The sequence below is a fragment of the Halichoerus grypus genome, chromosome 6, assembly GCF_964656455.1.
Source record: "Halichoerus grypus chromosome 6, mHalGry1.hap1.1, whole genome shotgun sequence".
Taxonomy (NCBI): domain Eukaryota; kingdom Metazoa; phylum Chordata; class Mammalia; order Carnivora; family Phocidae; genus Halichoerus; species Halichoerus grypus.
In genome coordinates this window covers 35,584,858-35,611,197 of record NC_135717.1, presented here as the reverse complement: position 1 = coordinate 35,611,197, position 26,340 = coordinate 35,584,858, and the positions used below count along the sequence as shown (strand labels likewise).

Sequence of the window (26,340 nt, the reverse complement as noted above, 5' to 3'; positions counted from 1 at the left end):
TGGATGAAGTCTCACATTAAACCCATAACTTTTGATGATTACCCAGTGTGGCCCTTGGAACATTTACCAAACTTTTCATGACTTTGGTCTAGTTTTATGACTTTCTGTTCTCCCACACAGAGATGTTGAGTGCTGTATTGATCCACCTTTCTGCCTAGCTTTTTCCTTCATTTCATTGTCTTTGTTTTTCCAAACATTGTATCAGATGGCTTGGTGGTTCTTTGCTGAACATGAGGATTGGCTATGGAGAATTTTCTTTTATCTTCCAAAATCCATTTCATTTCTTTTAAAATTAGTTATTACCTTCTGACCAGAGGGTTTTCTCTATTTTTGTTTAATTTTTTTTCTTTTTTAGAGGGATTGTATGGGGTGGGAATTTTATACCAAGAGGCACACAGCATATTCTATATTGGTCTTGACTCCTCTTGAAACTTGCTGTTGCTGTCACTGATTTTCCTTTCTATAAAAATGCACATGAAACAGATCACCTAGAGAAATTAAAAGAAAAGAGCAGTTTAAAAAACAAGAAGGTCCAACCCCTTTCTTGTGAAAATGAGGAAACTAAGGCTCTGAGTGAGTTAAGTAACTTAATTGAGGCCAAACAGCTAGTTAGTTAACAGCAAGAATGGGACTAAAACTTACACCTCTGTTGATGACTAATTTAGGAAACTATTATTTATCTTTGCAGAATACCTATATAGGGAGGATTTTTAGATGTAAAGAATATAGCAATGCATCTTTGAAAAATACCCTCAGTGACTTGTAAAAAAAAAAAAAAATAGTGGTATCAGCAAAGGTACTTCATGTATTTTATAGAAAGGTCTCTCCCGTCCTCGGGAGCACACCCTGCCACAGTGATTCTGTCGGGATCTGATGCTTATGGTTCTTATACATAAAGATAACTGCACCAAGCTTGCCTTGATAGTTTTACCATTTCCTTGAGATTACATTCTTGAGATGATCAGACCAGCTTGAATTTTCAGTGTAGTTGTAAGACCTTTCTTAGGTTGAAATGAATTCTGATAAGCTGATTATCTCTCTGAAGAAAATATGATGTCCACATTTCATAGCTTAGTTCCTATCACTTTAATGCCATTTTTATTCTGAGAAATCTTTCCTGCCCTAAATTAAATAAGGTAATAAGGTGCTCTGGAGTCCGACACATATTAAATAGAATTTTTAAAAAAAATTCAGACCTACTGGGTAGAGGATGGGTTTTCTTTATGGTACATTTTCTTTCTCCATGTTGAAGTAGGTGCTGCTAGCTAGTTTCCTTTTTTTTTTTTTTTTTATAGAGCAATGAGTTATGAAGCTCAAAAATAAAGTGTTCTCTGTGGTGTAAATAAAGCAGTAATCTGAGCAAATATATCACCCTGTGTACTGAGGGTTTTGTTTTTTCCTTTCCTTTTGTTTTTGTTTTTTTGTCTCTTTTCATCCCCTCTCCACTACTGTCTCATTTATGTTGTTGTGTATTGTTGACACATTAATCTTGGTAATAGAAATGAAAGCTACTTTTCATTGAGAAATAGATTCAAAGTAAAAGATGATTAATGAACAAAAGCGTCATGCATTCCCAATGATGTGCTTTGTATCCCAGCTCTATAAATCTGTCTGTATTTCAATCTCTTGCGAGCTTTCCGATTATTGTATCTGTTCTCTACTTCACTCCAGTGGAACTGGTTAGTTTAGCCCCCAAGGCTTCCAGGTGTCATGGAGAGAGGACAGCAAAGTCATGGAGAGGATCTTCCCCGGGGTGTCATATGCCTGATAAAGGGAGTCCAAAGGCTGGCAAGGGATACTTACAGTACAGGGGAAGAGATTGTTACTCACATCATGATGTCTGAGAGGCTCCCTTTGTAAGCCTGTTGCTTGTCCCTGTACAATTTCTCTCTCAATGACAAAGAGCAGCAGAACTAGTGAGATGATGGGTAGTAACCAAAGGGAATTGGTTGGGCAGGGATGACCCACTGTGCAGTAGCTTCCCCTGCGTGTGAGAGCTGATGATGACATCATGGCAAAGCTCAGCTCCTCTCTTGTAAAAGCGTATCATTGCCTCTATTAGGACACCCCAGGTTCTTCTCTGGAACCGACCTTCTCTGGGCTGTCACAAGCAGGTGATGTTTAGTTAGAATGAGAACATTCTGTTTGACAGAGAATATTGCATAATCGCCATTCAGATGAGGGTTCAAGTTCTAGTTTCTCTGGGGGACTTGCAAAAATACTTAACCTCTCTGGATATCATGCTTCATCTGAAAATTAAAGATAATAATGCCCACAGCACAGATACAACAAGAATTCAATGGGAGGCTGCATGCAGATTGTTTATCACAGCACGTGACACAGAGTAAGTAGGGGGTGGTTATTACTATTATTATTCTTTATTATTCTTATTCTCTTGCCATTTTTATTGTCTTTATTTATATGCACTTACATACATATGTCTCTGTCTCCAATACATACTTAGTGAGTTCCTTTAAAATCACAGGATTCTCCATTACTTTTACTTGTGTCTCAAGGCCTCACCTTGGGAGGTGGACTTCAATATGATTAAAGTTGGTGCAGCTATTAAAACACCCACTGTAGCCATACCGCAAGCCCTCTTCCCGTGTAATCTCATTTAATCATTGTAAGAATCTGCAAAGAGTAATTTTCATTTCCACCCCATACACGAGAGAATTGAGGCCCAGAGACGTAAGGTAATTTACTCAAGGTCACACAACTAGGAAGTGCTGAAGCTGGGGTTTGTACCCCAGTGGGGATGACTCTCAAGGTCAAAGTTCTTCCTTTATGCATACACTGGTCTCTTAAAATATTGTGACTGTCCTCCGACTGACTTATAAGAAGCTGGGTAGATAGGGAAGTCAGGCTTAAAAAAAGAACTTTCAGGGCAGGCTGGTTAGTGATGCACACCCCTGGGTCTCACATTGGAGATCCTGGGGATGCTGGAGGAAAATGTAGTTTTGTTCTAGAATTAGCCATTGCTCGTCTATTCCGCAAATATTTAATGAGCACCAGTTTGTTCCATGTACTCTGTTAGGTATAGAGCATTTGGTGGGGAACGAAACCCTTGGTGTCTGCGTCCTCATGAGTATTCAGTCATGGAGTTCAGCAGGAGAGGCAGATACTAATCAAATGGTGATGTTTTGCTGTATAGTTATAACTGAGATAAATATGAGGAGAAGGATCATGTCCTAGATTTGCTGCGGAGAGGGATCTGGGAGGCTCTGCTAAAGAAGCAATATTTGAGATGAGAGTGGAAACCACACGGGGTAGAAACCACAAGGGGGGTGGTCTCCTTTCTCTTCAGGCCCTGCTGCTGGAGCCTGGTGCGTTGCGGGTGACACTGAGCTCTCTCCCTTACCACTTTCCTTGCACTTGAAGCAGCATAGCTTTCTGTCTCAGATTTCTGCAGTGGTTGGTCCTCTCTTTCCATCCTGAGTTCTTTATGTGAGAAGTTTTCATGGTTTCTACATGGATGAGATCCTTCGGTCTCCTTGATACCAAGTTTGTATCAGGCCAGCTTCAGACACTGATGCATTTGGATAAACTCAGTTCATGTGAACTCATGAGCATTTGCTGAGAAGCCTCATTCCTCTTGGTGGAAAGAACTCACTGGCCATTTTGCCATGATGGGAAGGAGGATTTTTGTCTCCCAAACAGTTTTGTGCAACACCAGTAATCAGCCAGTGATTCCTATCCATTTCTGCCCGTCTTTTATCATTCAACCTAAGAATCTGTCTGCAGGAATTAGAAATCTTTCCTCTCCCTGATTTACTTTGCCCTGACCCCTGTACCTCTAAGGAAACATCACAGGCCACAAAAAAATCCTCTCTTTAAGTGGTGGAAATGTGAAATTCTCTGGGCTCACAGTAGGATTGGTAAAGGAAACTATTTCGGGGAAGCTGCTTTTTGAAGTTGGTGGTCACACTTTCTCTCCTCCTGCTAGAAATGAGTCCGAGGGCCCCACCAAAAAAAGCCAAACTAGACAATATCTCCATTTTTAAAAAATGACAGGTGTACCAAATATTGGTTGAAAGTATGATCTTTAGACTTACTTAGATTTAGATGCTGCCTTTGCTGATTACTCATGGTAAGACCTGGGGCAAATTCTTTCAGATTCTTCAATGCCTAGTTCATCATATCAAAAGGGAAATAATGGATATCATGCCCACAGGGGATTTTGTAAGTAAAATGCCCGGTACATAGTAGATGCTCAGTATTGGATAGTGATCATAACAGTTATGATTTTTATTATTGTTATTTATGTATTTATTTATTTAGATCTTCGTGAATCTGTGTGGGAATCTATGTAAGCCACATATATCCAGGGGTGGCAGTCTTTCTATAAAGGGCCAAGTAATAAATATTTTGGGGTCTCTAAGCCATAAAGTCTATGACAACTACTCAGCTCTGTTGTTGTCACATGAATATGGCCATAGATAATACATAGATGAATGAGAGTGGCTGTGTCCAGATAAAACTTTATTTGCAAAAACAGGCCATGTGTTGGATCTGACTTATGGTCCATAGTTTGCCAGTGTCTGATCCGCATGGCAGTCTTCATCGGCACAGTTGCCTGGGCTTGAACAGCTTGCCCGAGTGGTCCTGCATAGGTCTCACCTGGATAACTCAGTCACCAAAACGTATTCTGTAAATAACAGAAACCCACCAAAGCTAGGCTAGCCAAGGCACACTTTCTTGGAAAGACACACTGGAATCTCGTATTTATCCTCAGTGTAAGATGTTCAGCAGGGCATTGGGAGTGGTGGCATAAGAAATATAAATGCTTCTGGAACCCAGGTGACAAGCTGTGCAAACTCTCTCCCTTCCATTCTGTGTGGGCTCCTCTGCTTCTCTCTGCTTTCACTCTATTCACCGCGCTTTGCACAGATGGACTTGCTCTGCTGTGCTTTCTCCTTGTCCATTGTAGCTGCTCTCAGAAGGTGCCCTTGGCCCTCATTCTGCATCACTGTGCAAACTCATGCCTACAGATGGACATAGCGGCACATTGTCTTCCTGAGATAGGGCCCTTAATGTTCATCTGAGGGTCGGGTATCTCTGCTTCCTATCATCCGTTCAGGGAGAAACAAGGTGAATATGATTAGGACCAGGTGCATTCCCGGTCAGGTGCCATCCTTAGAAAAAGAGATGTGGCGTATAGAGGTGCACCAAAAGTATCCTCCCCTTCATTACTCCTAACACAGAACTTTGCTCAATACTGTCTCCAAGTCACACTTTTTGACTCAACACCATATTTTAAGTGTCTAGTGTGGGCCTGGCTATAGGGTGATCTCTCTGCTGTACAAGAAGGAATTGATGATATTTCCTAGCTGAAAGCACAGACCTCTTTCCCCTCACTCGACACCCAGAAAGTTTTAATTTTATTTAAATTAAAATAATCAGGTCTCATGTATATTTCCTTTCACAGAGTTGTTATTGCATACTTTGACTTCAATGTCCTGTCTCATGTACTTGGTAGAGAAAATAATATAAATACATCTTGAAATTTCCCTAGAGTTCAGCTTCCCTTTTTATACCGGGTGTAGCTAAAGTTTGGAGCGGAATAAAAAGAGCCCTGTTGCCTTACACTCACCCTGTTATCTCTGGCGGGTTCAAATACAATTTCTCCAGGAAGGCTGTGGTACCTTTGCTCCTTCTAGCCTTGAATCTGAGAGTCTCAGGATTTCTTTGGAGTACACATAGCAGCATCTTTTTGACAGACAGTGCAAATTAAAAGATCCAGTGCGGCCCGGGAACCAGGGACCCAAACTTGCCCCTTGGGTTTTCATTTACAGTTAGGCACTGCAGACACAATTACTGCTGACAGGGAAGCAGAGACTGGTGGCAGAGTGTGTGTGATGGGAGGCTCATGCCAGCCCGTAATTGGGAGGATTATTTTTAATCAGAACATACCCTACAGCCCAAACATTAGAAATCTCCTGTAAGGCCAAGACAGGAAATTAAACACACCAACAATAAGCCTCAAAGGAGGGTGGCATGTGGGGTGTAATATCGTTAGTCTTTCGAAGGTCCCTGGAGCTTTGAGTAGAAGTTTGCTTCCCTAGGGAGGGAGACTGGGAAGAAGCTTCCCAGGGAGAAGTCACAGATACTTTACCTGAGCCCCTGCTGGACAGGTGAGTACAGCCAAATTAAATGTAGCAAGGCAGGCTAATTGATGTTTATTGCATTTAGACAGCATGACAAGTCAAATACAAGCCTTGAAAGAGCTACAGTTGTGTTTCATCATTAAGGGAAGGGCCTCATTAGTTCTTTATTTTCAGAAATCTTATTGAGCACTTACTATGTGCACGTGCTATGTTGGCTTGCTGGTATACCTGGACTCTGCTATCACTGTCTTCTGGATAATCTTATCCTTTGGCAAAATTTTGCCAAGTACATTAAGACTTTTTTTTTTTTTATTGGAAAGACTGTTGTTGACCAAGTAGGCATCATTCTTGGATATCTGGTGTGATAAACATTTGTTGAGTAGCAATGCCAGATAATTACATTGTGCAGTCTTCATACCAATCCTCTGAGGAGGGCATTATTATCCCCAATTGATAGAGAAGAAAACTGAGGCTCAGAGAGGTTGAGCAGCTTGCCCAAAGTTACATAGCTTAATGAATGGGAGAATTAATTTGAACCCAATTCTCTGTCCAAAATCTATATAATACTGTCACTTATAAATAAGATAAAGCACAGCCTAGGGCTTTAAGGTGCTGAGGACTGTAAATCCGTTGGAAAGGACAGACATAGAGACCATTGTGAGTGTGGAGTTCTGAGTGTGGGGAAGAGGGAGCTTTTCATTGTGCCTGGTGAGGGCTCCCCGGGGACATGAGAAATAGGTACATGGTTACTGAGCAGACAAAGAAGGAACAGAATCTCAGGCATGGGACCAGCTAGTGATATGAGAGGGCATGGGACATTCAATTTCAGTTTAGAACTACTGGCTTTTGGATTTTGTTCTTGTTCAGCTCAGTCACTTACATTTAACAAATACAGGGGGAAGAAAACAATATTTTGGGGATACTCAACACAGAGACTAAGCATCTGAAGGGATGGGGTAGGATGCAAAAAGATGATATGGGACAATCAACTTTCAAAGTATCCCCTGCTGTCCTTGCTGCGTAGAATGTTTATTTATGTGTGATCACAATGGGAGATGGTCTTTAACCCATGGCTCTCCCTAGGAAGTAAACCACACATTGACAGTAAAATGACATACCGGTTCTCAGTCTCAAGCTCAGAATAGGGGCCCTGAATTGTTTGCATGACCAAGTGTGGCTGATCCAGTCATCCACCTGCAGTAGCAGGCTTTGGGCAGCAGCCTTGTGTTACATGGCTGAGAGTCACTGGATTCCCTTGGGGAGGGTCTCTATCTTCAACCTAAGGAAACTGCAGTGTACTCCCCACTTTGGCTCGCTCTCCTCCCATGCCAGGTGTGATCAGTACTAGCTTCTCCACGCCGCATCATTGCCAAATTGCACATAATAAGTCCATATGGTACTAGCTGCATTACTCTGTGCTTGAAGCAGCTTCACACCCCTTTCAAGGACAGTTAAACTTCAGACACCTGGGTACGGTTGGAGAGCGTGGACCCACTCGCAATCTGATTAAGATACAGCTTGCTAATCTGAATGAAGGGCTGGTGGAGAATCCCCCTAGCCGGGTGAGATACCATCCTTTGAGATCAGTATCTTACCTGTGGCTCTTCTATTGGCAAGTAACAGAAGCCCACTCAAAGTAGCTCAAAAAATGGGGATATATATTACACAGTATAGGAGTAAGTCTCAGCCCTACCCAGAAATCTCCCTCCCATGGCCTCTCCAGTCTTGCCTATTCTTTTCTCTGGTCCATTCTTCTTGCTCCAGAGCCTGACTCCTTCTCTTCTTCTCGCTGAACACATGGCAGAGAATGGTGACCCTGCAATTACTGAGTTCTCAGTTCTAGGAACTAGCAAAAACTGAAGAGTGCCCTCCAAATTCCTGGGAGAAAATTGACCTGAGATCAGGTGAGGTTTCATCCCTATTGAACACAGCCCTAGTGGAGCCAGGATCTTATACTCCAGACATGATTTCTGTATCTATCCTAGGCAGAGGTGGGGTAGGGGGGAGGGGAATAACTCAGAGAAGCTGTGTAGTCAGCCAAAGCATGTCTAAAGTTAGCAACAGGGTGAGGAAGACTTCTTTCCACCCCTCCTCCCTTCCATCTATCCTTCCTTTGGCAAATATATATTGAATGCCTTCATATCCACAACATTGTGGTCAGAGCTGGAGTTAAAATGATGAGCAGGATAGAAGCAGTCCCTGCCCTCATGGAGCTAACGTAGTGGAGACAGGCAGATGTGAATCAAATCATTTGTAACTGTTCCGTGACAGCTGTGATGTGTGCTATGAAGGAAGGGCTCTTGAGACCATGTAGTAGGGGTTTCCATAAGAAAGTCACGATGAATGGGAATTAATGGGTTTGAAGAGCATCCCAGGCTGAAGATGCAGCATTTACACATCCCTGTGGCAGTTGGCGAGTAAGGTGTGATCCAGAACTGGAAGGTCCCTGGGGCTGGTACACTAGGGGTCCAGAGGGAGGGTAATAAATGAATAAAGCTGGAGCTGTAGCCAGAAGCACAACTTGCAGGATATCAGGTTGTCTCAAGATACAGGCTTTGTCCTGAATGGAATCAGTGCAGGGTTTAAACAATCAAGTAATATAGTCACAGTCACATTCTGTAAAGATTCTTGCACCTGCCCTGTGGAGGGATGAGAGGTGCAAGCCTGGAGCCAGAAGGTGATCTCCACAGTTCATTGTGGTCATCCAGGTAAGGATGCCGCTACGTGGCAGTCTGTAGGAGTGGAAACACTGCAGTATCCAGCCCTATTTATGGAGTGAGAATGTTAAACTGCACGCTGCCTGCCCAGGGGTCATCAACTCCAGTGTTTTGGAAGTAATTGGTTCGCTATTTTGTGCGTCCATTCTGATGAGTGCAGAGGTGAGGGCAGCTAATGCAGAAAGTGAGCTTTCACCTCTGTTCTGCCTGACTTTGTTCTGATGTCCTTTTCACGTTTCGTTCACTTGCAGCCTTTTGGCTCCAGCATAGTCTCAGTATGATGAACATTCCACCCAGTTCCACTGGGCCCAAGATTCTCCCTGGTCACGAACTGCTCTTTAGGTAGTTTGCAAGAGTAATTAATTGCAAAGTCAGGACAATCTTTGTTTTGTTTTGTTCTGTTTTGTTTTGTTTTAACATACATAACTCTTCTGGAACTCTAGAGAGCATCTTAGATTTTTCTCACTTGCTTAGGGAGAATCTCCCTCTGGAATGAAGGTCAGTGCCCTTCCTTGGAGGTGTACCACTTTGGGCGAATGGGGAATCACTGCTTATATGCTGTTCAGTGTGAGCTTCTGCTAAGTGGCTGGGCACTGTGCCAGAAGATGAGGCTACCAAGTTGAATAAAACATTGTCCTTGTCCTTTAGGAGTTCACAGCCTTAGCAGGTCAACTCTACAGTAGGTTAGAGTGTATGATTCTTTTCAGAAAGAAGGGTGTGTGAAAGACCACAGGGCCTCTGGAAAAAATTCAGTCCAGCTGGACAAATCAATGAAAGCAACAGAGAGAAGTTCACACTTGGGTGGACTTATGTCTTTAAAGTAGTTCATTTTAGCTGGATCCTAGAGTATGTTGGTGAGTGTATGAAGGGAAGGAGGAAGTGACTGGAGGAGGGAGGGGCAAGGGTTAAGAAGGTTGAACTTGATGATAGAAGCTATCACCATTTTTCATAAATAAGAAGATGCATGCATATTTTGATACAAAGCCTGGGTATACTATGGGTTCAATAAAACTATTACTACTACTATTTTTCTATTATAATCATTAATGTTTTTATTATTATTAAGACACAGATAATTCTCCAACTGAGGCATTCTATGAATTTATAGAAGATAACTATATACTTTGACTCTTCATTTCCTAACTGTTCCTACCTCCATTTCCCAAATCCTGTTCTTTCACTTCATGTGGTTACATTATTCTCAGTGTGAAGATCTCAGCTCCATTGCCACTTCCTTGGCAAAGTCTTCCCCGACATTCCTGACTTAGCGCCCATGGACTGTAGGCACCAAGAGGACAGTGCTTGGCATAAAAAGGGGCTTAATAAATAATAATGAACTTTTATACAAACTTCCAGTTATAAAATGAGTAAGTCATGGGGATGAAAAGTACATCATAGGGAATATAGTCTATGGTATCATAATAACTTTGTATGGTGACAGGTGGTAACTACATTTACTGTGCTGAGCATTTAATAATGTATATAATTGTTGAATCACTATGTTGTACACATGAAACTAATAAAATGTATATATTTCAATAATAATAATAAACAGCTCTTAAACAGCACTGACTCTGTGCCAGGCACAATGCTAAGTGCCTTACAAATATTAACTTTTATTTTTTTTAATTTTTATTTTTTTTAAGATTTTATTTATTCATTTGAGACCCAGAGGTAGAGAGAGAGAGAGCATGAGCAGGGGGAGAGGCAGAGGGAGAGGGAGAAGCAGGCTCCCCGCTGAGCCAGGAGCCCGATGTGGGGCTTGATCCCAGGACTCTGGGATCATGACCTGAGCCAAAGACAGACACTTAGCCATCTGAGCCACCAGGCGCCCCCAAATCTTAACTTTTAATATTTACCTCAATCTGTTGAGGTAGGTAGTATATTTGTTCTCATTTTATAGATAAGGAAGCTAAGACAAAGAAAAGCTAAGTGACTCGATCATGGTCACAAAGCTAATAGGTAGCAGAGCCTTGGATGACTGGGATAGTATGGATGAATGAAAGAAAGGAAGAAAGGACAGATAAATGACCACTGTCACCATCATCCTCACCACTTCATAGCTGTATATACCTGCAGTCTTCTCCAGATACATATCTCTTCTTCCAGTATTTTGAAACCACTCAGTGTTCTCAGATGTCAGTGGCCTCAGCAAATATGAAGATTTGAAAAAGAAAGTCCATCGGGCGCTTGGGTGGCTCAGTCGTTAAAGCGTCTGCCTTCAGCTCAGGTCATGATTCTGGAGTCCCCGGGTCGTGTCCCTCATCGGGCTCCCTGCTCAGCGGGGAGCCTGCTTCTCCCTCTGCCTCTGCTTGCTGCTCCCCCTGCTTGTGCTCGCTCTCTGTCAAATAAATAAATTTTAAAAAATAAATAAATAAAAAAGTCCATCACATTAAGATATTAAGAAAGGGAGCATATTTTCCAAACATATATCTGTGAATAATGTTTATAATTAAGCTCTTAAACTTGTGAGTTACATTGAACCTGGGTATACGTTGTGTCACTACTTGAGAGGAGTAAATAGAGCACTAGATGAATATTCTAGAACCCTGAGAATTAATCCCATCTCTGCTACTTATGTGTCTCCCAGAGGGCGAAAGAGTCAGGATCAACTCTCTTGAATATAGGGTGCCATGTAACCCTTTCAGATCTATTAAGTAAATCTTTCTGGTTGGAGATGACCTCTCCCCCAACTCACTGAAATACATGAGATTGTAATGGCCCTTTGCAGTTTGTGTGATATTTGGTTTATTTAAATATCAATGAACGTGGATCTTACTCCTGATAGGGTGATGATAGCCATGTTTATGAAATTGATTATTGACGGGACACCTTATATCACAGTTTTATTCATTGCAAAGTGGAGTCACTTTGAATGTTAGCCATCATGGGATTGAGTGTTATAGAATCCCAGAGTTCTAGAGTTGAAAAGATAGAGTTTATTTCATTTCACCTAACTCCATGCAGGAAAATCCACAATAATATCTCTGAAAGACTGGCTTCTCATCTTTCCTTGAAAACATCCTGTGGCATAGAGCTCACTGTGTCAGGCAACAGTGTAGCAGAGTGATTATAAACTTTGATGTCCAATTGCCAACTTCAAATCCAGGCTCTCCTACCTACATGCGTATTTTGTGTAACTTACTTGAGCTATCTGAGCCTTGGTTTCCTCTTCTGAAATAGAGAAAATTGTAACACCTTCCTATTGCAGTGTGAAAGAATTAAATGAAAATATGTTGAAAGACTTGATCTTAATCATTTTCACCATCATCATCACCACCACCACCGTCATTGTCCAATTCACAGTATCAAGAGCCTATTTTAGAGGTTAGCCAGATGTGACTATGACAAAAAAGGTAAAGGCACCATACAAGAATACATTTCTCCATCCTAAAGTCTTCCCCTCTCTTCTTCCCTAGGAGACTGCTCACAGAACTCATGCCAGTGGCACTTATACCTTCCTTGATCGGACTCAGCATTCAGTAAGTGCGACCACTTTTGAACCTTCATTCCATAAATACATCTATTTCTTTGATCGTGTTCGAGATGAAAAGTTCTCTTCAGCAGGCCTGAAGTCCCCACAAACACTGTGCTGCCTGCCTGTGTCTTTCTTTTCTGCACTACTGCATTGGATTCAGAGGTGAGGGGAGGGTTTGCTAGGCAGAACCCCCACAAGGAACACAGGAAATGTGTGTGTGTGTGTCGGTGTTAACCCTACCACTACTGGCTGGGGGTTAAAATGAAATGTGCTTTTGTTGTCCTTTTGTTCCCTAAGCTTTTCTCATTAGGAGATATCTTGTCCCTCTCTCCCAGTTGCATGACCCTGCAAAGCAGAAGGAAATGCCAGCAAAAACAGATCAGTTAGTGAGACCACCTATTTCTTGAGGCATTTAAGAACAATTCATTTTGGGCCAGAATACATTACTACCATATAAAAATTACTGCAGAAAAAGAAATTCGGTACTTTAAGATGCTGGGGTACATTTCAGAAATTTCAGAAATTTAATTTGTTTTTAGCAAGTAAGCACTTTTCCGCTGTCTGCCTTTCTCATTGTGTGCAAGGACTTGATTTTTGGTGAAGCCAGCAGTATTTTCTCCGATTTCCCCGACTCTTATTTTTTATGATACACTAGCATTTGAGGTGGTGGTGTTGGTACACGAACCCCTCTGTAAAAATCTCGGACATCCGCTCTCTTCTGCAGCAGTTCTGTCAGCAAACAACTTGTTTTATGAATCAGTCTGTAATAATTTAACAATAAGTATCCAAGTTTTAAAAGTTTAACTAAAGGAAATATTTTTTTTCCCAAGACGTAGCTTCCCTTTGTAAGGTTTCCGAATTTTTTAACATGTCCTACTTCTGAGATTGGTGGAATATAATTGGTGCATCAAAAATCATAAAGGGGCAGGTAGAATCCGAGGCTGGGGGACTCCAGGCCTGGAAGAGGCTGATCAAAGGGAATTCTTTGCCCTCAGTGGTACTGCATGACTCCCCTTTTGGCTACAGAATTTGCATATGTGAATGGTAGAAGAAGGAGGAGACAGAAAGAAATAAAAAAGATGGTGTATTCACTGTTTGCTACATCAGAGTGACTTAGTGTAACCCTGATCAGCTAAAGCGTGTATCACACAGGAGATTAGACCCACAGCTTTTGTTCCCAATAATAAAGGAAATTTCGTGTCTAATTCCCTACATGCCACATCTATCTTTCAATGCCTTTGAAGTTCAGGCTACAGCATTTTCTAAAAACTGCGAGGTTTTGTAAGTGGAAAGGAGGGGCTGTTTGGCATGAAGTCTGTTCAGATCTATTTGGTGTAAAGTTAAATATGCATGTTACTTTATCTTTTTCTGTTTCAAGCAGTATCCTTCTTGTAGATGCCTTTGTGGTGCTGGAGCAGGCAGGGTAGGGTTGGAGGGAGGAAGGCTTCAAGGATGGGTTTTCAGATTATGTGCGACCTTCCCACCTTTCTCTCAACCTTCTCAACATGATACAAATTACTGCTTCTCAGAAAGGAATCCATGTTCCAACCCTGGATTGGGGCTGAAATTTCTAACCTAGGGGAGGCTCTGGTCCCTGAGATAATTACTATAGTGTTGTAAGGAGCTCATGTTAATTTGTCTTTGGATATGGTATTTCCATATCTACGATTGCAGTCTAAAGAGGAAAAAATTATTAATTTGCTGCTCCATACCACTGTGTAGATACCTGATAATTAAAAAAAAATAAATAAAAAGGGAAGAAATGGAAAAACTCCTCACTGGGGATATTTAGAATGGCTGCCCAATTTCTGTGTACCTAATAGATTTCGGTGCTTTCCTTGTGATCAGAGCTTCACTGGAGCAGTGAACCTCAGTCAACGTCCAGGACCGTGAGGTCACTTCCCCTTGAATCAAGATCGAGTTCTAGGAGTTTGCTTGGTTATCAGGAAAGCGGGTGACCTGAAGTCCACATTGGCCTGGGTCTTGGGTTCTCCTCACCAATTACATGCATGGTACATTGCTGGTTAGGAAACTTCTCCTCATGGGATTTGACTGAGAGCAACAGCTCTGCATTTAGAATGTACACACACCTAACATCGTGCCTGCGCTGATGTGGCTGTCCTACCTTGGTCTATGTCAGGGTTTTGATGTCTCTGTTGGCTTTAGAAAATCAGTGTCCCTTTACTACTTCCAAAGTCTGGTTATCTTTCATTGTTAAATCTTTTCCAGAATGTTCCATTTGCATTGATGTCTTTTGGCTGATGTACATGATACTGAGTTAGCTCGTGCAAACTGATAGCTGTGTAGGATTTTCGCTCTCCACATTCCTTTGTGATCTGTATGCACAAACAAAACCTACAGGAGGCTGGCGGTAGTAGGGTCCTTGGTTGAACTTCAGCCTCAGAGTAATTTCTTACCACTTTTAAATTTAAGGTCCAGTGGAAGCCTTCCTTAGATCTCTATCTTCTATCAGATTATACTTCCCTGGCATGCTGTATCAGAATTATAATTTATTAATGAATTGACCAAAGATTAATTTAATGTTTGCCTTTTTCTTTTGTCCAGTGCTCCCCAACACAACTTTCTGTCATGATAGGAGTATTCTTCCTCTGTGTTGTCCAGTATGGTAACCACTAGCCAGATAGGGCCACTGAGCACTTGAAATGCAGCTGCTGCCACCAAGGAACTAAGTTTATAATTTTGTTTATTTTCAGTTAATTTAAATTTAAACAGTGTCACGTGGCTAGTAATAATCTACCACATGGTGGGGCAGCTCTAGACTGGAGGCCCCGTGAATACAAGGGCCAGTTCTGAATTTTCCATCCTTGCATCCAGGCTGGTGCTCAGCTGGTATATACCAGTGTAGTTTACCAGTTCGGTAAACTGCTAGTGTCCCAAGCCCCTAAGCATCTTCATTCCCTGCAATTCCATATGCGTTATTCCCCTACGTGAACTCTTGAACCAGAACGAGAGAGTTAATGGTCCTCCAGTACTACGGCATATGCTCATTCTAACTGGTTGGTGTCAGTCATATTCTGGTCATTAGACAGTATATAACCTCTGATTATATCCGCAACCTCTACTGAAGTCCTGGCCATGGTAGACAGTACTTGCTGGACATAGTGACAGGTGAGCACATGGAGGGATGGGGGGGAAGAATAGATAGATGGCTGCATCTCACCTTCTGATGAAAGCGTTATGTGTGTGGGAGAAACAGAATTGACATTAGACAGTAGACTGGTCTGGATCTCCACGATGGCTGTCTTTTGTCTTCTACTCACTACTCTAATTCTTGTTCAAAGCTATGACATCTGCTTTGTCAAGGCCTAGATGGGCCTAGAATAGCACACCCCACATCTATCACTGAATTCCACTGTCCTGTGCGGCACAGGCTGCGGTATGTCTGCACTTACTTCTGGCTGTCGCTTCTGACTCCACACGCCTGACGCTAAAATCAGACCACACCCTGCTCACTCCCCTCTGGACACCATGCTCTCCCCAGGTAACCCAGTCCCAAGCTTCAGTCACCACTGACTGTGTCTTGATCTTCATCCACCACCACGAGAGGAGGGAGGCCTGGGCCTGCCAAAAGCCCCATTTGCATTCCCTCTGTTGGCATATCACTCCAGGTGCTCCTTCCTCAAATGGCAGTGAAGGCTTCCTTAGCCTAGAGCCACCGTCCCCTGGATTCCATGCTACATGGTGGAGGACTGCTGTTCCTGAAACATGAATATCATCTAGTTACTTTTTCAGTTAGCTGGTTCCTTTCAACACTGCCTTCTCTCTGAGAATGCCTAGATACGTTCTATTCTAACCAAACATGCTGATCTCTTGACTTCCAAATGCATTTACTTCCTGATTCCAAAATATGTTAGCTGTGGTCTTATCAGCAGGAGTAACCCTTCCTTATTCTTAGTCTACACTTCAGTATATATCTCTGTTAAAGACTCTCCTGATGAAATGTGTACTTTAATTCCTTGATTCCTCTTGTAGGATAAAGAAAATACCAAGCCTAGACTCTGTGGAGCAGGCAAAGAGTAGAACAGTGTAAGGTGAATAGAAAGAGAAAAAACAATGACTGTCTCTAGGGAAGTAGAGTTCTTTCCAGTTAAAAGTCAGCAGATTGGCTGGAAATGGGAGAGGTCAGCCATCAGCTGAATACAGGAGGGAGGGGGAGCAAGACCAGGAGCAATATAAGAGCATTAATTTAAATCATGGCCAGGCCTAGGGTGGGTTTCATGCCATTTGATTGAGAGTCTCACAGTGTAGAGGACACACAAAACGATGCCCTCATTTGACCTTCCCATTTGCTCTGACACTTGACCACCTGCCACCCAGCACCAGGTATCTGTGTTCACACATTCCATATGTGTATCTCTTGTCTCTCTCAAGCTGCTGCATAGCAAGCTCTGTAAAATCCTTCCTGCTCTCCCTAACTCCCCTCTTCTAGACCAGGACTAGGAACTCAGGGGATCTTTTGGATTTAATGACTATACAAGACTGTGAAGCATGAGAGAGTATAGGCAGATAAATAAAAAAAGAATATTTTCTTTTGCTCCCTTATTGTTGAACAGAGGGACAAAAAAGGAATGAAAGTTACAAGGAAGGTGTGTACGATTGCAGCATTTCAGGACCGTGGATAACAAAGAGACATGCCTAAAGTGGCACCCCACTACCCGCCTCATTATTCTCTATAATTTCACCCAGTTTAAATCTTCCATAGCACTCCTCACGTGCTTTCATTATTGTATTTATTGCTTGTGCATTATCTGCTTCCTCCACTGGACTGGAGGGACTCTGAAGGCATGATGTGTGTCTCTCTTGCTTGCTGCTTTATCCCCGACACCCACAAAAGTGGCAAGTGCATATATATATATTTATATTTATATATTTATATATTTATATAATGAATTATTGAGTTGTGTGGCTTACATCTGTGAATGATGATCACTCTGTGTGTTTTGAAATCATTCTTTTGTCATCCATAACCCCTCACAGCCCTCCCTTGCCATACCTCCCAATCTAGATCAGTCTTTGAAAAGTCAAGAGAGTCAGGCTCATATCCTGGCTCGGGGAATTGACCATGTGATCCTTGACACACTGACCAATCTGACTTGATTTTTTTCATCAAATAATAACAGTAATAAGGAATTGAACTAGAATAGTCTGTAACTAAGACCCCTTCTGACTTGGAATTCAGTGAATAAACAAGAAAGATAGAAATGAGGCCACAAAAGAAAAGGTTGAAGGGAAGCATCATTACCTAAGCAAGGCAGAGGGTGTTGAGTTATGACTAGCAGTGGCTCCTCCCCAGCCCCCAACTGTGGGCAAAAATGAACTCATTATCTTCTGGACAAGAAAATGAATATGCTAAGTAGGTCTGGGACTAGTACAGTACTGATATGCCACTTTCTGTTTGCTGTATTAATAACTGATATTGATACAGTTTGGTATCAATATCACACCTATGGGTTGCATTACAGAATCAGAGGAAATGAAAGCAGGTTTCACCTGCAGCCTCTTCTACCGGAGCACCTGAGAGGTGAAATCTTTGTATTCATCCTATTCATTAGTTCCCAATAGAATGACCTAAGGAAAACAATGACCTGGGATTTCTGCTAAATCTCTTCACTTAAGCTAAAGATTAGATCTGCTTGCTGTTTGTACTCTGCACTGTAATGTGAGGTTGTTTGAGACATTGGTAAACCTGTAGCAATGGCTGGAAATTGCAAATGACAAACGTAAGAATGGCTGGTTAATAAGTTATAGAAACAAGGAATTTGGTTTTTCCGAATGGAAGAGGCTATGGATTTCTTTTGAGAAGCTCCAAGGCAAAAAGATAAACTTTCTCCTAGTGCTGACAGCCAGAATATATTTTTTAAAAACATGTGGCTGGTTTCTTTTGAATTCAGGCAACTATTTCCACAGATGAGGATTCTTGCCTCAGAAGGTGCCAACCCCAACTCTGCTGGGCATACAGTTGGAAGTAAATAAATGGTAACAATGATAAGTTACTCAGAACAATTACACAACTGAGCAGTAATCCCTTCTACTAGGCAGCCTATGTGTGCATGATCACTGGTGAGGTGGGTCACTCATTGGACCTCAGTCTCTCTATTTAAGAAGGATAAATTATCGTGAAAAACTGTATTGTGGTACATTCCAGCTCAGGGTGCCATGGCATTGATAAATAAGTCAACGTTCTTACCTTGGTAGTGTTATCATTCATTCATTCACTTACAAATAGCTTTGGATAAATTATGTTGGATTTTTGCTGAGCGCTAGTGATGTTACAATGAATGAGGCCCTGAATTTATGGTAAGACTGTGAAATAAAATTTAAAGTAAATAAAACAATCCGAATTGTATTGGTTATCATGGACCAGCCAATCATAGATGGGAATATATGTTGGGCTCAGAATGCAAGGATATGATTAGATCTGTCTCAGATGTGGGAGAGGGCCAAGAGTTGTCCCTGTTACATGTAAATTCTTTTCCATATTCTCAGGTCAGGTTTTTCCTCTCAGAGCTGGCTGGCCTTCCTCACCCTTCCCTGAAGTACAATGCCCTTGCAGGGTGCTTCCTCCCCCCAACAATGACCATTTACACTCCACAGGGCCAGACTCTCCCCACCAAGTCCATAAACCTGCACTCTGTGCAGAATCAATGCCCATTTACAGCTGCTAATGCATTAATAACAGAAACGTCCCTGGCCGTGACCTACCTGAGTCATTACACACTAATCATCGGAGGCAATTTCAAGCAGATTGACTAGTGATCGGTGTCCTCCTGGCGTCCAGGCAGGAGGACACATGGCTGCCTTCACAGCCCCTGAGCAGATGGTCTGAGAGCGTAATCACACACTACAGCCGGTGTGGGTCTGGCTCCAGGAAGGGGAATCTCCATGTCTTGCATGCAAAGCTGTGCTCTCTCACCCAGGGCTCTGCTCCAAGTGCCTGCTTTTCATTTCAGAATAGAATCCAGGCTCTCCTTGAGACATTGAGGAAACAAGGTTTACCTGTGCCTGGACTGTTGTAGACTGCACAGTGCCATGAAGCTGGTTGAATTCCTTTCCCACTTTTCCACGTAATCCATCTCTAGATACGTGCTCCAAAGCCATGGTCACCCTGGGCTTGTGATTTGATGTTATAATTTCTTCCCTGAGTTTTAGCTTGGGCTTTTTTGTCTTTTTGATCTTGCTCTGTCACTCCCTACGGTCGTAATTTTAAGGGTTACACAGTGTATCATCAGGGTGATGTTTTATTCCTTTACTGTGGGATATCTAGGAGGTCTCTGCTCTTTTCACTAACACCATTATTACCCCGAGTTAATCACTCAGGATCTGTAGAGTTTTCTTCCCTGGTATAACTTCCTAAGGATAAATACCCCTGAGAGGAATTGTACAGTCGAAGGAAATAAGCATCTTTATGGCTTTGGATGCATATCGCTAAATCACCTTTTAAAATGGATTGTGTTAATTTACAGCCAGTTCATCATCTTTTGGGCTTTCTACTCTTAGCTGCCTATGTTTTACTCGCCTAGAATGAGGATTCAGATTATATGGGATTGGAAATATGAGTCAGATAGAATCTTTACCTTCAAGGAACCCACAGAATAGAGGGAGAATCCAGATTAGAAAAATAACCTGTTGCTCTGTGATGTGTTAAAGCCTTAAGGAAAAAGGAGCTTCAGAATCCATGGATTCTGGCACAAGGCATTATTTCTGAGACTTGTGGAATTCAAGAGTCTCTCTCTTTGATGCTATTTCTTGACTAGAGTTTCGAGAGTTTGGAGATCAGGGGTCTTGTGGCTCTAGTCCTGTGTATACTTGTTATATCCATAAATTCAGGTATAAGAACTTAGTGACTACACTGTATTCTCCGTCTAGCTTTATGGGCTGTTCATTCCAATATACACTGAAACTTTTGTTGGCAGAAGTTCATAAAAGTCGTGCATTGCTAAGACAAATAAGCTGGGAGTCTTTGGGCTGTGTGCCCAATAAACCCAATGGGTCACAGCCAGTAGTTCATTGAGATTCCAATAAAGGAAGCTGAGGTCTTAGTGGAAAAAGCACAAGATGTTAAGACAAACAAACGGAGATTCAAATCTTGGCTCTCTGTTTACCACTTCTGTAAACTTGGGAAAGTTACTTAACCTTTCCCAGCCCCAATTTCTTCTACTGTAACGAGGATGACAGTGGCCACCCACAAGTTTCTTGTAAGGATTAAATAAATACTCCTTTTTGCAGGGAGAGGGTTCTTTTTGGGAAAAGCCTTTGGGGTGGAAAGTGGAACTCTGAGAGCGTAACTTGGGCAGTGATCGATTCAGCAGAAGCTGGTAGCAAAAGTAATGCTCCGTTTTAGTTAGAGAAGACCTTGTGGTGGTTCTGATGAGGAAGAAGAGAGGAGAGGGAGTGAGCAGGATCCAGCCTGAAGGTGGGTGGGAAGCTGATACCTGTGTGAAAGGGCGGGGCTCCAGAGGAATCAGGAGATGTTACTAAATTTCGATTTGAAGCCCTTTGCTTTCTTGTAGACTTAATCCCTCTCCCTGTCTGCCCCATCCTCATACCCGCCAAGAATAAAACTAACCTCTTCCTTCAAAACAGTTAAGATGTTTTGGGGAGTGAGTTTTAATGGAAGTTCTGTGAAGTGCTGAATTCCTGCCTAAGTCCATGCAGCAGAAAACAGGTGTTTCCCTCAGCAGTTCTGAAGATAAACTGCTAATGTGTTGGAAATCTGCTTGTGGGCCCGGCCATGGGCTAAGCATTTTGCATGGATTCCCTCCTTTTATCCTCACAATGACCTAGTGAGATGGGTTTTGCTAATTATTGCTGTTTTCCAGATAAGAAAACTGGATTGGTCAGAGTCAGATGGCTTGCAAGAGGTGGAGCTGGGTTTCTGCTGTCCAGTCCACACCTTTGACCGCTACACTGACCTCTTTCTATATGCATAGCCCTGGGTCCGAAGTGCCAATGGGACTGTACATTTCATTAAAGAAATAGTGGCAAGGAATTTTAGCTTCACGGGATTTGAGGATGTGGTGTCTAAAGAGCTCAGCTAATGTCTAGGTTATATTTATAACTATACTTCTCTAAAAAGTAGATGAAGTGGATGACTGGTACAAATAAAGAGAAACAATTCTACTATAGGGCTCTCATTCCTCTTTCTCCTCTCTATGCAAAGAAAGAATAAGAACATGAAGTATAGTGCACTGTGAACATGAAAACTGAAACATTCTCTGTGGTTACCAGGGACTATGCATCAAAAAAGACTCTTGTTAGTACAGGCAAAGTAGAGAGCCACTGAGAGCCACAACCCCGAGTTTTTCTGGTGCCCAACGTGCCTGTAGCTTCATGGTGGTTTGACACTCCCTCAAGGTTTTAACTGAGTTGCAACTGAAGTTTCATTCTGAGAAAAAAAACAAGCAAAACAAAACAAAGATGAAGGACTAGCAAGCAAGGAACTGAATTTTGCCTTTGAGATTTATATATATGTATGTGTGTGTGTGTATACACATATATGTATGCATGTATATATATGAATTTTCATATATTAATTTTAATAAATATTTTAATAAAGAATTATGGGGATGAGGTAGTAAAAAGATTGCACCTGTTTCAGTCTAAAGTAAAAAAGACCTTATTATTCAGAACACATGGTCCTACCACTGCATGGTGGTGGCTGACACAGGTTGCAAGCTTCTTTTCTGAGGCTGATTCTGCAAATGTGTTTGAAGGGCCTGCAGGTGCCATACCTGCACAGAGCTCCTGAGAAGCCTTGTGCTTCTTTGCATCCCCCTGAGCAACCCTCACTGTGCTGAGCTCAGAGTCATTGACAGTACACGTCAATCCTTCTACTACCCCTGTGAGAGTTTTGATCAGGGGTGTGGTCAGAGGTGAGGAATCAGAGCTGGCCCACCAGTCCTGTGATTCTCTTCCTCCTATCTTTTCTGTAGGAATTGCTCTCTCACTGTATGAAGCAGGTGACTGGAGCCTTTCTTTCATTCACTCAACAAATACACATCAAGTGCTCTTCTTTGCCAGGCATGGTTCTAGCTGCTGGGGACACAGTGAGAAACAAGACAAGCAAGTTTCCCGAACCCGTGGGCTTAAATTTTCTGACAAACAATTATATAAATAAATGTATAATTATAAATTGTGGTAAGTACTGTGAGATAAACGCCCAGCATGTTATGGGAGTCTGTGCAGAGAGTATAGTAATTTAATTTGGGTGATCAAAGAATTGATATTTAAGCTGACACATTCCAGGGAAAAGTCTCTGGGCTGTGGCAAGACATTTGGGACTTTTGAGGAAGTCAGAGAAGGTGTGGTTAGAACAGAGTGCTGGAACAGTGTTGAAAGAGCAGACAGGGGAGAGATATTCATCAATTTCAGATTTCAGATTTTATGGTAAGTGCCATGGGCAGCCATCAAAGGATCTGAAAAAAAAAAAAAAGAAACACGATTAACTTCTGTTTTTAAAAGTATTACTCTGGCTACTATACTGAAGAAGGCTTGGATGGTGGCCAAGTGGAAGGAAGGAGAACAGTTAAGAGCTGTATTGAAATAGTCTGGGAAGGAGGAATGACATTGGCTTAGAATGGGGTTGTAACCATGGGGGTGGAAAAAAGTTCAAGGATCCTATCTGTCCTTCCCTTCCCTTCCCTTCCATTCCCTTCCGTTCCCTTCCGTTCCCTTCCGTTCCCTTCCCTTCCGTTCCCTTCCCTTCCCTTCCCTTCCCTTCCCTCCCTCCCTCCATCAAAACATCATCATCATCATCATTATCATCATCTATTCAACATTCCATAAAATCCAACCATTTGCTCATTTCTTTAGTGCATCAGTGACCATCACCAGTGTATTCAAAGCCCCATAGAAATCATGAAGCTTGTTTTGTTTTGTTTTCATTTTTTTTTTATTTTTTATTTTTTGTCCCAGGAATGGATAAATTGTTTCTTCTTCCCCTATTAAAGTTTGTTGGAGGCAGTCCTGTTGGCTCCTGCATTTCCCTTTGCTGCTGTCACCGGTTTTACCTCGGATGACACTGGAGGACACCGTTTGTTTTACATAAGTTCTTCATGCATTGAAGGCTGACATTCTTAATAATTCTGTCACTCATGTTACAACAGGCTGCTGAAAAGATACCAGTGATGCCTGCAGGAGATAGGGCCATCTCAGTGGTTTGTGTAACACCAGTGGGGTGTGAGGTAGCAGGAAAATAATTAGTTTAGTTCGATGTAAATGGAAGATGAATGAAAACACCACTAATATGTGGATGCCTGGGAGCTGGGGTGGCCTGCTTCATTTAAGATTTGAGGAAGAATAATTGAATCAATAGCTATGAAAATGAAAGCAATATTAAGAGACTTTCATGGCAGCATATAAGGCAGGAAGAGCTAAATTCAATCAATGTGCATTTACTGAGTGCTTATTATGTACCTGTCACTGTGTGGCATTTTAGCCAAACTAAAGGGGAAAAATATTTGCAAGACATAAATAAGGCTTTACACTCTCCATGGGGAGTCAAGATTTCAGAACATATGAATGCTTCAAGCATATATTAGAAAGGTTGAGTAGGAATTGTAAGCTACATTAATAGGCAACACAGTTAAGGATAGCAGGAATAACTTTGACTATAAGATACGTGAGTGACTCTGTGACTCTGGTTAATTTACTTAACCTCTCTGAACATCAGTTCTCTCCTTTATAAAATGTCTGTATCACAGCATAGAGTGCCATATGTCTTCATGTATGCACATGACATGTAGGTATGCACACACACACGGATGCTGGTCAGGGTTTCTTAGGGCTGCATTGGTGGTATTGGGGCAGGAAAATGGGTAGAGAAAATATGCTCCACTAGGTATTTGGGTTTTAGTAGTATACTATTTTGGGGAATTATATGGAACATTCTGGATGTTCAGAGAAGAGTAAGTCAGCATAAAGAATGTCATGGATTAGAACAGTATATAAGTTGTTGGAAAACATAAAGATAAATCTTTTGTTGACTATGTCCACTTCTTTCCATAAAATTATATAGCATATGTAAGTCAATATTATTAGCTGTACCTTACCAAGCATGGGCCATCCTAGTAGATCTTAGTGTCATTTGAAATCGTATTAAAAGTATTCATTGTATTGCATTATTGGTCCCAGTGTCATGTGTTGATATTCTCAAGGTTCTAACACCTCTTTCCTATGGTATGTTCTAGTAGGTTGTTGAAAGCTGTTTTTTACATCCAGTACTTCTATTTTTTTAGTCCTAAGATTTCTCCATTTGTAGTCTGTTTTTTATTCACTGTCTTCTTTTTAATCTCTCTTTAACATTGTAACTTCTCTCTTGTCTCAGTCTTCTATATCATTTATCTAGTTTTTATTAGTTTTTCATTCTTGATTTTTCAGAGTCCTTTTTATGGAATGGTCCAGGCATTTCTACCCATCTGAAAACTGTTAAAACTGTAATTAAAAATAAAATAGAAATGGATACCGATATTTTTTGGTATGCTGTGTTAAAAACAAGACAACAGGCCCCAAATAGAGCTGCTTAGGCTAAACCCCACATCACCAAACTGAGACTTGACTTAATTATAGCTTCAGCTCTGCCAGAAGTGGAATCTTAAGCCAGTCAATTGGAACTCACCTGAGTAGCACTGGTTAGGTCCTCTGCTTGATAGATCCTGCTATCCCCTAAAGGAAAGTAACCTTGACAAAACCAATCACTTCTTTGCTTACTGTAACTTCCTTGTTCCTGTTTCCTTCCTTCAGCCTATAAAAGTCTTTTGCTTTGTACAGCTCCTCAGAGCTCCTTTCTATCTGCTACATTGGGTGCTGCCCAATTCATGAACTGTTGAATAAAGCCAGTAAGATTTTTAAAATGTATTCATGTGAATTTTGCTTTTTAACAGTTTCATTGAGTTTAAAATAGGTGACAGTATTTTAATTTATATCTCGTAGATGTTATAACTTGGCTTTTAAAATATATAAATGAGTGCTTAGAAACCTGTAGTTTCTAAAATAATACTATATGTCATCTTTCAGTTTTATTATTTATCAATTAATAGAAGTGATTTTTCATATCACTAGAGGATTTTCTACTTCCTCGTTTGCTGGAGAAGTAAAAGAAAGCCACCTTATGTTACCCTTAAAAAGGGCATAACTACTATATACCCTGAGGACTTCAGGACAATTAAAGTGAATTAAAATTATTTTTGGAGTGGGCGAGTAGGAAATGGGATGGTTAGACTCAGAAGGATTTTACTAGAGATAGATTTTACCAGATGAATACATTTGCCTTGATTAAAGAAGGAAATAAGAACATGGAGAGGAAATCCAAGTATTACTATAGGGTTCTTGAGAAATACTGGCTAGTGGTGCCGAGGAAGAGAAGAACAACTTGTTGGTCACTTGAGAAAACTAGTTTTATTAAAAGTCAACTGAAGATGCCAGAATGGTCATTATATAATGATAAACAAGATTCGACATCCCATGGATTTAGGGACCCTCAAATCTGGGTGTATGGATTGGGTTACAGGGAGTTGTGTGTCTAGGCTCAGTGAAGTAAAACTCTTATCTAGACAGAGGGCAGGCAAATATATTTCTTCTTGCTTGCCAATTCTGATTAGTAAAGGCTCCCTGTAGTTTTGTTGGGAAGAATGTATCTGAGCTCAGCAGGAAAGTGGTGTGATTGATTAGCAACGTCTTGCAGGGGTATAGGAACGGGAGAGTGGTGGCACGTGGGCCAGGTCTTACCATTCTGCCCTAGACAAGAGAACATTTTCCCCTTGTGGTTAGAGAGGGGGAGCTGTTTGCTTCTGGAGACTTATCTACTTGATGTGGTGAATAAATATTAAGATGATTTCATTTCACATTACTGTCAGTCAAGAGGGAGCAGTGCCATCCTAGAGTCTCAGGAGTAAGGTTACAGTTCAGTGGGGGATACCCATTAGTATTTCTAACCAAATTCTTTTTCAACACAATGGTTTAATTGCAAGAAAAATTGCTTAGGGAATACTATTTGATGGGGTTTAATCAATTTATGCTA

At 41.5% G+C, this 26,340-nt stretch overlaps 1 protein-coding gene across 19 annotated transcripts in view; it reads left to right on the top strand.

Annotated features, from left to right (window-relative positions):
• RBFOX1 (RNA binding fox-1 homolog 1) overlaps window positions 1-26,340 on the top strand; it is a 1,991,091-nt gene that overhangs the window by 849,389 nt on the left and 1,115,362 nt on the right. For 16 of the 19 annotated variants that reach the window (XM_078074844.1, XM_078074845.1, XM_078074837.1 and 13 more), the window contains one exon: window positions 12,244-12,306. The exons of 2 other annotated variants lie outside the window; for them this stretch is intronic. In XM_078074844.1, coding sequence (XP_077930970.1) covers window positions 12,244-12,306 — 63 coding nt within the window. Of the gene's footprint in view, window positions 1-12,243; window positions 12,307-12,341; window positions 12,465-26,340 lie in introns of those variants that run through there. One more of the 19 variants, XM_078074858.1, reaches the window with a different exon arrangement.